The sequence below is a fragment of the Oncorhynchus mykiss genome, chromosome 7 (assembly GCF_013265735.2).
Source record: "Oncorhynchus mykiss isolate Arlee chromosome 7, USDA_OmykA_1.1, whole genome shotgun sequence".
Classification (NCBI taxonomy): domain Eukaryota; kingdom Metazoa; phylum Chordata; class Actinopteri; order Salmoniformes; family Salmonidae; genus Oncorhynchus; species Oncorhynchus mykiss.
This window is the reverse complement of record NC_048571.1, coordinates 14,921,059-14,931,837: the sequence shown is the minus strand read 5'-3', so window position 1 is coordinate 14,931,837 and position 10,779 is coordinate 14,921,059. Positions and strand designations below refer to the sequence as shown.

The window sequence follows — 10,779 nt, the reverse complement described above, 5'->3', positions numbered from 1 at the left end:
CTCAACTATATTTACTGCTGCAACCCCCAGCCCACAGAGCGAAGAGGAGAAGGAAGTGGAGAGGGAAATAAACAAAGGAGAGAGAAAGAAAGAGAGTCTCTGGGGACCGAGACTTCTTTAATGTCGGGAAGGGAACATAATGAGAAGGCACTGTGTTCACACACAAACAAACAAGAACACTGACACGTTTCTACCCTGTTTCATCTTATTTTTGTTCCGTTTAAAAGCACCATCAATTATTAATATGTGTGAGAGAGAAAGAGGGAGAGAGAAAGAGAGAGAAAGGAAATGTTGGTCTCTACTTTATTCTCTAACCCTAAAACTGTTGATGATGACTCAGTATTCTGTTCCTCTGATGTTGCGTGTCTTAGTGTGTGTAATCCGCCGGTAGTTGGTTCTATCATGTACAGCATTTACGCTAAGGCGATCCCTGCCATGGTTTAATGTATAAAAGGTTTCCTTCACGTCTCCATCTCATCAGTTTGTCTCCTGTTCTGATCTGTTGTTTTTGTCAAGATGATGAGAGACAGGAGAGAAACACACCAATAAATATTGTTTTGTCTACAAAGTGACTGACAGTGATTATTGTCTTCTATACAGTAACACAGGAATAGTTGCTATTTCTTAATTGGTTGACACCATTGCCCTCTGCTGGTCAGTGAGTGTCACAGTTTTACCTCTAAATTTGGGGGGAAACCCAAGTTATTTATAATGGGGAGGGAAAGGGAGTTTTATGTAAAGACATATTTTTGTTTAATGGCTTTCCAATTCATTACTTTCACTGAAAAAACTATGAGACAGAAAAGTGTAAAAAAAGAAAATGAACAGCAACAAAACAGTTATGCACAGACCTACACTAGGGCCTGAAGTATGTCTTGGTTAGGGAAAACTCCTAGCCTTAGGTCATACTACAAAACATACAGTTTTATGAACCAGAATGCTAACTTATGGCACCTCGAGGTGTCTCTTGAGGTCCTGGATCTCTCTCTCCATGTGGTAGATATCATCAGACAACTGCCTGTGGCCGGACTGGGCCTTCATCAGTTGGCAGTGGAGACGCTTCACGATGGCATCGTACCGTCTGTTCTGGATCTGAGAACAACACACTTGGGTTTTAAACCGATATTGTACTTTCTGATTTTTGTTGACATGTTCGAAAGGTTCCAGATAAATAGTTATTCTTATTATGAATACTGTACATGGTGGGTCTTTATCTAACATTAACTGTCTGGAGTGAGTTATTTTCTGTTGGATTAGAGGAAAAAGGGGGTAAGTGAGCATCAGACAATAGGGATTCACTACCGTACCTCGATATGCTTCTTGATCAGTGTGTGACTCTCAAACTCCTTCAGGATGAGCTCTCTTCTCTCAGTCACCATCTTCCTCCGGTCTGAGATCTGCCCCCTCATGTCATCCAACTCTTTCTGTCAAGAGATTGCAGTTTTATTATTGATTCAAGATAACAACTAACGACCAGACGAATTGGAGAAGACAGGGATCACAGGACCAATTTATTTATTTATTTTTTTAACATATCCCATATGACTGTAATCTGTCAACATCTACACTGGTTCCTCAGCTGCTCTGACCTGTGCCTGCTTCACAGCATTCCCCTCTGGGTTCTCCAGGTCGGCCCTCAGCTCCTCTCTCCTCTCTGTGAGCACTCTGACCAGAGCCCTCTTCTCCACTAGCTCCCTGTGAGCCCTCATCTGGCTCTCTGCTTGCAAGACGGCTGTCCGGTGGCCCTCCATCTTGTTCCGGTAGGTGTTGTAACCGGCCAGCACGCGGCTAAAGTTGTCCTCCTCTTCCTCGATCAGCAGTCGGAGCTCTGTGTTTTCGTTGTAGACGGTGACAGAACGCAAGCCCAGGTCTTGCATGTGTCGCTGCAGGTGTTCCATCTCACCCTCCAGGATGAGAATCTGCCTCACGTTGAATTTTAACTCCACTTCAGCTTCTTTGCCTTTCTTCTCAATGTCTGATAGTATGGCCTGGTAGCAGATGAAAACAACATTGCTTTACACTGAGTGTTAAAACAAATGTTCTGATATTAATGTTGCAAGGAAAATATATGTAATTTAAGCAGCAATAATTACAGTGTTCCTGGAGTTTTAAAATGTTACTGGTCAGTGTGTTAGCAGGTAAGAAGAGATTCACCTGGAGAGAGCTGAGCACTTGTTGTTTCTCCCGGAGGGCCACAATCTGGGCATATCCTTGTTGAGAGACATCTTCTAAAGCTTGTGTTAGAGAGAAGTCAGGCCCTCCATGTGTCTCTACAGCAATACATGGAAGGGACCCTGTCATGTCTGAAGAAAGAAGGTGGTTTGTTATTAGCTAAGCTAGCTAACGTTAGCTTCCTAAATTAGCTAGTTGCAGTCCTACAAACGTTAACTCTTTAGTATCTCCACCCCCAACAACTGTAGGCCTACTTTGCTGCTGTTTTAGCAAAGCTTCCCAAGATAATACAGATAGTCCAACATTTTATAAGGAATTTGCTATATGTTTTCTTGCCATTTTCCACCGTCATCCCAGCAGAGTTGGCCATGTTAACACGTTTGTTGTTGAGCGCGAAACAGAGTTGGTTTTCGCGCTCAGCTCAGCACGTGCACTCTCTTGGCCTGGCGGACGTTTCCGGTGGGGGGTTTCCGGTGTGATTCCCCCAACACGCCCCATATTGACTGACTGCACCTTTGCCGAGTAAAACAATATACTTATGTTAAGAATTAAATAATTAAAGAAACCACAAGTTCGGACACACCCAAAGAGTTCCATTGAATTGAGTGGCTCATCTTCATTTTCCAGATATTGGAGAAATGTTCATTTGTGCCCTTCCCACTCAAAATGTAGGGGAAATAAATAGTGATGTTATTAAAATCCATTGGTCAGTGAAGTAAACTAAAGGAAATGTAGCCCTAGTTTTTGTATACATTTATTTTACAATGGATTGCCAGATGTCCGGATTTGATTCTATACATCATTTGTATGTGATAAAAGACAGGGACTTGTCCCTACGGTTTCTGGTGGTATGAGACAGTTTACATGTCAGTTATGTGTATTTACATGTTTCACAGTGTTAGGCCATAGCCTACTGGTTAGGTCCACAAGTGGTGTTTTAGGGTTAACGAATAATGTAGAGCCCATTCTCTCTCTCTCTCGCTCTCTCTATACCTTTCTAAACATAACTTATGATATGAGAAGACGGCAGTTATGGAGAAAATGTGTCTGTAGGCTATTTGATTGCACACAGCAGCCCTCCAGGATATGTACTCAAGTCACTCATTTTGTTTCCTTACTAAAACATGAATATAGGAAGGATATAAGGAAGCTAGTACTGAAACATCCCCATTACGCTTCCACGTGCGTGCGCGCGTGTGTGATGGGATCAAGTCCTTTCAGTTTTTGTGCAGCCTACTGGAAATGTATTGTGACCATCTAGATGAACAAAACAAGGTTTCTTTCCCAGGCCCATGCAGCCCATGAAGCCATGACCCAGTAGGATTTGGCTGTGAAGGCGGGTGAGGGACCCACCGTTAGCTAAACAATAGCCGATAGACTTGATTTACTAGCACAGGACCTGACTGTTATTTGTGCTGGTGCATGTAAATATTTTATTTGTTGTTTGGGTTTGTTTGCGCACTAAAAAAGAGCAAATTGTTTGAACGTGATGACAGTTGGAGTTCCCCATTTGTGGTTGAATGCTTAGGTATAGGGAAAACACTGGGCTATTATTGTTAACATGTTTGCCTCCAGATGCTGAAGTTCTGAGTAATTAGCTGCTGTGGTTTCTGAGTCTTGTGGCTTTATTGAGACAAGTTTACGGTGTACATAATAGGTACAGGTGTGTACCAGTGCCCCGTAACCAGTTCTGAAAACAAAACGGATGTGCTGCAGTGAACATCATGATCTTATAGGCTATTGCGCCATTACATCCTATGCACTTTTTCTGCGTTTGAATTTCTCATGTGTGTTTGATTAAATAGAGCCCTCCTCACTCAATCTCAGTCTCAGTCCCATAGACACAACAGGATAAACTGTATGTATGACTCAACAGGGTGCTCCCCCTCCCTGCCTCCTTCCCTCCCTTCCTCCAATCCCTCCCTCCTTCCAATCCCTCCCTCCTTCCAATCCCTCCCTCTATCTGTGACTCAATATAACCACAACTATTTCCTGTCTGGTTCCCTGACATTGTCTCTCATTCCCTGTGTTTCATCAGCACTACAACATGTGTGCCAAAGAGACGGTCTTGACTAGGTCACAGGTGTTCCTGTTTTTACCCTAGTCTGCATTGTGTCAACACAACTAAACATTAACTAGAAGTATCTGGTGCTATTATTTTGTCCACTCCATCCTTCCTCAAAATAGGAAGAGAGACAGTGAAGAGGGGATGGATGGAGATACAGTAGAACATAGCTATGTTCATTTTTAATTTCATACAATGTTGATCTTTTAAATACCATTAATAGCCCTAGAACAGGGGTTGTTGGCTGTGGGTGGTCAACTACATGAATACCCTTTCATTCATCTCATCTGCTGATATTTGGGCTACCTGTGTTTTGGGGTGAATACTGAGGTTTCCAGGTGTTTGATGCCATTCCATTTGCGCCGTTCCAGACATTATGAGCTGTCCTCCCCTCAGCAGTCTCCACTGATTTGAAGTATAGTAATTTGAGTGCTTGCATCAGCAGTTTTACAAATGAAACCTTTTTTTGAAAGCCGAGCTGATTTGTGTGCTATTGTTGCCCATTTTCCGAAAGGTTAAAGAACAGTGCCAGCTATATGCCAGACTGAAAACAAATGAAACAATCTTTGTTTCAGTGGATGACTTTAATGCTCTCTTAGCAGTGCAACTGTAGAGCTGAGATGGTGTAGTTAGGTGGCGTTAATGCATGCTTTGACATGGAAATGACATACGAGTGAAGAAAGCTTTCAAGGGAAACATGGTGTGTGTGTTGAATTGTTCTAATCCAAGCATGGACAGATCGATTCCTCACTTCGCAAATGGATTTTCATGTGAAGAAGGCAAACTGAGCATAGTAATGACATTACACGTCAACAAAAGAGTATCTCATTTCATTTTAAATCAGAGACATGAGGCGAGGTGGGGGAGGGGCAGGACTATAGGGGTCAGTGAAATCAGGGAATGAGTAAGGAGAGTAGGGGGCCTCTAAATGTGCATGACACAGCACTCCCAGCATGCATCACTAACTGGAGTTATTCCCTTCTAACCACAGAAAGCACATAAAATTGTGGCGCCCTGCGCTCATACGCCTGAGGCAGTGTCAAGTTTTCAGAGATGTGCTGAGGTAAACAGTCTCAGGGTGAAACGTAATGGTCTAATGGTATCCCTGTTTTCCTATAAAATGGGTTGAAGCATGGCAATATTGGTGATAATAACAGAGCATTTATAATCTCTCTCCTGTATTTTTACAATTGTATATGGCTTTATTGGAATGTTCTATAAACACACAAAAAACTGAACACAGAATTGAATACGAGAGACATCAGAAAATACATAAATATTGAAAACTTCATAAAACTAAGTTCAAAGTGAGCCAAATTCAGTTTGTTTTCGAAGTATAAAAATACAAAAATCTATTCCATATGCAGACAGTCCAGCTACCTAACAGATATGAATTCCACCTCATGTACAGCCCTGAGCTGGGAATAGGATTAAAGAGATATCAGTTACTAATTCATCAATTAATTGCCCTGGGTCTGCTTCCTCATTCATCATCTGCTGATTCTGAAGGCCCCGAAGTAGCTTCCCTCAGCTTCCGGGTCCAGCAGCCAGGAGTTGGACACGCTGACGTAGATACTGTCCCCGGGCCCCAGGGGGAAAGCCCCTCCCTGCTGCTGACAACACATGTGGTAGTGGCCCCTCTGCCAGTGCTTGGTGCTGCCGCTTTTCATCAACACAGCTGGCCTGGGGGGGGCACTGTGACTGTGACGCTCGTGGAACACGTATTGTATAAGAAGGGCACCAGCCCCGACCCCATCTTCTCTGTGAATGCTAGGCTCTGCTGAAGCCCCTTTTCTCCCTGGAGTATGAGACCCAGACTCCAACAGTGACTCCTCTACCTGGTCATAGTACCTGAAGCAGGTTTTGGCATAGATGTAGTACAGGCCTCCCTCGCGGACCAGGATCCTGCCGTCATGGTACCCGATCTTGGACAGGTGTCCATGGGCGTGGTCCCAGTGGATCATGGTATTCTGGATATCTCTCTGGATGTGCCCACTGGGAGGCTGAATGGGCAGGTGGGCTGATGGTATGACCTCCCTGGGTTTTTTTGGGCACCTCTGTGACTCCCCTCTCTGGAGGTCGTCCGAAGTCTCAACTAGGGCTGGTCCGGTCTGGGTGACCTGAAGTTGCCAACAGAGACAGCGGCAAGAGAGGTTAGAGGTCACAGCAGCCCAAATCCCTCATTGGGCATTGATACACTGCTGTTAGACACATTTATAGAGTTATTCACCACTTGTCACTAAACTGTTTTACTGCAGTAGGCTAAATCAGGGTCACACAGTGTATTTCTTGGTAGTCTTAAACAAATCTACTTTGAAACAAGTATACACCTTCACACACATGGTTGTGGGCTTAAAAAGAAGACACCTGCACCATGTCAGATATAGAGTTGAAATGTATTCGATTTTGAGTTTGCATTTCAATATTACCCTTTATATACATCACAGAAGACTGAAATATAACAAAACTGTTTGACATAGAAACATCGGATTTTCTGCAGGTTTTTTGAAACAATGTTTATTATTTATGAAAAATATTAATAACATTCCACCCATGAGGCCACTAGGTCACTTTATATGTACAGTATATACTGTATTCTAGTCAAGGCTCATCCTATATAACTAGTGCTGTACACACCTTCTCTATTAATATACTGTCCCTACACATCAATATACATATTTATATTCTGGACTCTGACATTGTTCATTCTGATATTTCTTCATTTCTTTCTTTTTACTTTTTTGGATTATGTGTATATTGTTTTGTATTGTTAGGTATTACTGTACTGTTGGAGCTAGAAACACAAGCATTTCGCTGCACCTGCGATAACATCTGCAAATCTGTGTAAACCAATAAACTTTGATTTTGACTTGTTGCTCTCTTGTAAAACATAAGGCTACATTGTAAGCCATAAAATGCAATAGCCAGTAAAACAGTCCATACAATATGAAACACTTTGCCTCTATTTGAAGTTTAATGTGTTATAGATGTTGTGGTGAGAGAGCAACCACTTGAAATGGATTACAAATGTGTATTTGTGGCAATCATTGTATTTAATAATTTTCTTGTCCAATGTTTTCTTGCAGCACCTGCAAACTGTTAATGACAATACATTTTTTCTTACAAAATACAACTTTGTGCTATAGAATTACATAGGTTTTATGACCATTTTTAGAGGAGACTCTTTGTATAATCCAATCTAAGAGACCTATGCATTAGGACTTGTATTATTATGATTACCTTACCTGTTGAAGATGACCTGTCAAGTGAAGTACAACAGCAACACTTGATACCACTTGAAGTAATCCCATGAAAACGACGGTACCAATAAGAGTTCTGTTTGAAGTTGCTTCTGTTCTCCTGAGCTGCTGAAGTCTTGCCAGACTGTTTTCCATTTCATAAAGATCCGTTTAATACTGAACGTTAAATATCCACTGTGTTTCAGAAATACAGACCCAATGTTAGTCTATGCTTTCCCCGAGATATGTTTTTATTTCAGCGTATTCTCATTACCAATAGAAGTTTTAAGAGGTGGTTTTCTCAGTTTAGTACCCCCCTCTTTGAGGACCAATCAGATTACAGATTAATTTAAATAACTTTTTAACACCACCAGGGGTGCTGTTGTAAAATACTGTGCGAAAAACATCATTTATGACTACATATCCCAGCATTCAACACCACTCTTTGACCTTCCTGGAAGCGTGATTATATTCTTTACAATGTTACTAAATATGAGATGATAAACTCATGTAACCAGTTTACACTTATTTCGTATACACTGTAGCCAGATGCTTACGCAGAAATGTATTCGACTGTATGGCTGGTGCGCCCTCCACATGCGCAAGAGAATATGGAAGGAACTAGCAAATCGATCACTCGTACCATCAAGACGCTGTTGTAACAATCATTTGGGAGATTTATACCGGAATGAGTCCGTACAAAGATATATTCGGCAGCTTGTGGAAGAGTACAGAGATGTCACCAAAACATTACAACATGGGTTTCTCAACGACCCCGCCAGGAAAGAGTTGAACAAGAGACAGGTGGGACTTTCACCAGTGGCCACTGCGTTTCAGAGCGCTGAACACGCCGTGAAAGACCTAGAGGAGGTTGAAACTCTGCTTCAGAGTAAGTAAGCTGTTTTGTGTATTTTGTTAAATTGCTACCTAGCTAGTGGTCTTTCTGTATCTTCCTTTCATAAGTGTCTGTAACGCCTACGTGCCGCAATAACCAGAGGTCGCCAATGCTTCAATAACAATGTGCTAACTGTGAAACGTGTCATGTATCTGAAAATGTTGTACAGTCATCCAATTTCTCCTTTTACAGAGACAGTCGGTTCCAAAGAGGAAGACCGACAAATGGTCCAGCTACTGGAAGAGGAACAAGCACAGATCACCCAAAGAATCGAGTCATTGAGAAAAGATGTACGAACAGACATTAGACACAGAACATTTTAAATGTCTGCCTTGGTCTGTCTGGAATTTGATGAGAAAATCTGAATTCATATTCCCCCAGTTGATCCAGACACTAGTACCCAGTGACCCACACGACACCAGTAATGTCCTTCTGGAGGTGGTAACAGGGCGGACAACAGGAGGTGAGTCGGTGAACTGTAATTACTCAATGAACAGCATAGGCCATGGACAACGGCTCTCCATTACACTCCTGGTCCTGATGATAATGTATGTCCCCTCTCTGGTGCACATGTTTGGATCCAGGTGACATCTGTCAACAGTTCACCAGAGAGATGTTTGACATGTACCAAGGCCTTGCCAGCCACAAGAACTGGGACTTTGAGATCTTCAACTACACACCTGCTGAATATGGTAATGCTTCTCTTCTGTCTGTCCTACTGTCTCTGTGTTTTATGGGTCACTGGATGAAAGTGTCTGCGTTTATGTATGATTGATTGGTGTGTTTTATGGTCTGATTTGATTCACTCAGGTGGACTGCACCATGCAGCAGTAAGGATAGCGGGGGAGAGTGTGTACCGGCGTCTGAAGCATGAGGGAGGGACACACCGGGTCCAGAGGATCCCCGAGGTGGGCCTGTCCTCCAGGATGCAACGCATTCACACAGGAACCATGACCGTCATCGTCCTGCCACAACCCAACGAGGTACACCTGTCTGTCCTGTCTGTCGGTCTGCCTGTCTGAACGATAATACATTGGGATTCTGTTTTGTAGCTGGACATCAGCATTGACCCTAAGGACCTGCGGGTTGATACGTTCAGATCGAGAGGGGCGGGAGGTCAAAGTGTCAACACAACGGACAGTGCTGTCCGAATAGTACACCTGCCAACAGGTAAGCGCTTACAGTTCGGGGAAACAGAATATTTATTGACAATCAACTTTAAGAAGTTTAAAAAAAATCAATGCCACTTCTCAATTCTTGATTTTGAATTGATCTCCTGATATTGACTGAATTGAAATGGAATTACTGACTGGCCCGTTCTGACTCTAGGTACGGTGGCAGAGTGTCAGACGTCCCGCTCTCAGCTGCAGAATCGCGACACGGCCCTGCGCGTGCTGAAGGCCCGCCTCTACCAGAGCATGATGGGCAGAGAGACGGAGCAGAGACTTACGGCACGCAAACAGCAGGTGATCCCCGACACACAGTCCCATCCTAACGCTTTACTGTCCCCCTCCTCCCAACTCACCTCAGAGCCATTCATGTTACTCCTTCTCCAGGTGGGCACTCGCTCCCAGTCGGAGAGGATTCGCACCTACAACTTCAGCCAGGATCGCGTGACAGATCACCGGACTGGCTATGTGACCAGAGATATCAAGGTGGGCTTCTAACTATTTAAACAAGCAGTCTATAATGGAAGTTGATTTGTTGTGTAATGTTTTTACATGTAGTGGTAATAGTTGGTTAATGTGTCTTCTGCATTCCCTTGGCAGGAGTTCATGAGGGGCGGGGAGCCCCTGGATGATCTGATCTCAGAGCTGTTGGAACACGGAGACAAGGAGGCTCTGCTGGAGCTGGTGGTGACCTGCAGTCAGAGATACTGACTCAAGACAGTGTGACGCCTTAGTTCTGGGAGCTAGCTGATATGACCCACTGCAGCAGCACTGACAGGAGAACAGTCAGACCAGATATGGAAGCAGTCGCTCGAACACTTATTCAGTTTGTGAAAAGAATTGCGTGTGGGTGGAGAAGAGAGCAGAGAGAGCCTGGCTACAGACAACCCAGCTCTTTAACCAGTCTCAGACATAAACCCAATTACACCCTAGCAGCTTAATAAAGTCCTAAAACTTGACTGAAAATAGTTGGTGATGAGCCCTGCTCCTATTGGGTGTGTCAGAGCTATGTTTCAGCCCAACACACACACTCTAATCTCAAGCACCCAGGCTGTCTGGCAGCTGGCCAGCCATGGCATCAGTATCTCTCCTACACAGCCATAGCAATGAGCATGTGTTGGCACCAGTGAAGGGTTGAATTACCTTCGAGGCTACTCGAGCCCCTGTGAAATGTTTGAGTTGCTCTGACAGAAGTCTGCAAAATAAATCCATGGAAGATTATTGATTACTAAAGGAAGA

General features: G+C 43.4%; 3 protein-coding genes across 4 annotated transcripts; 1 reads left to right on the top strand and 2 right to left on the bottom strand.

Moving 5' to 3' along the window:
• Nucleotides 1-87: 87 nt before the first annotated feature.
• On the bottom strand, nt 88-2,637 carry LOC110527376 (coiled-coil domain-containing protein 122). Its single transcript, XM_021608610.2, has 5 exons — nt 2,509-2,637; nt 2,155-2,303; nt 1,590-1,988; nt 1,308-1,424; nt 88-1,092 (listed from the first exon to the last, which is right to left on the bottom strand). Exons 1-5 carry the CDS (start codon nt 2,540-2,542, stop codon nt 946-948), a joined length of 846 nt encoding a protein of 281 aa, XP_021464285.2. The 5' UTR covers nt 2,543-2,637; the 3' UTR covers nt 88-945.
• Nucleotides 2,638-4,797: 2,160 nt separating this feature from the next.
• Nucleotides 4,798-10,029, bottom strand: LOC100136320 (TNF superfamily member 11). 2 transcript variants are annotated; one of them, XM_021608228.2, is made up of 2 exons: nt 9,897-10,029; nt 4,798-6,357 (listed from the first exon to the last, which is right to left on the bottom strand). In XM_021608228.2, the coding sequence occupies exons 1-2, from the start codon at nt 9,909-9,911 to the stop codon at nt 5,728-5,730; spliced, it is 645 nt and encodes a 214-aa protein (XP_021463903.1). In that variant the 5' UTR covers nt 9,912-10,029; the 3' UTR covers nt 4,798-5,727.
• mtrf1 (mitochondrial translational release factor 1) lies at nt 7,892-10,773 on the top strand. The gene is made up of 9 exons (XM_021608606.2): nt 7,892-8,365; nt 8,564-8,661; nt 8,753-8,834; nt 8,956-9,063; nt 9,182-9,354; nt 9,424-9,541; nt 9,701-9,837; nt 9,928-10,026; nt 10,141-10,773. Exons 1-9 carry the CDS (start codon nt 8,026-8,028, stop codon nt 10,249-10,251), a joined length of 1,266 nt encoding a protein of 421 aa, XP_021464281.2. The 5' UTR covers nt 7,892-8,025; the 3' UTR covers nt 10,252-10,773.
• Nucleotides 10,774-10,779: the final 6 nt, after the last annotated feature.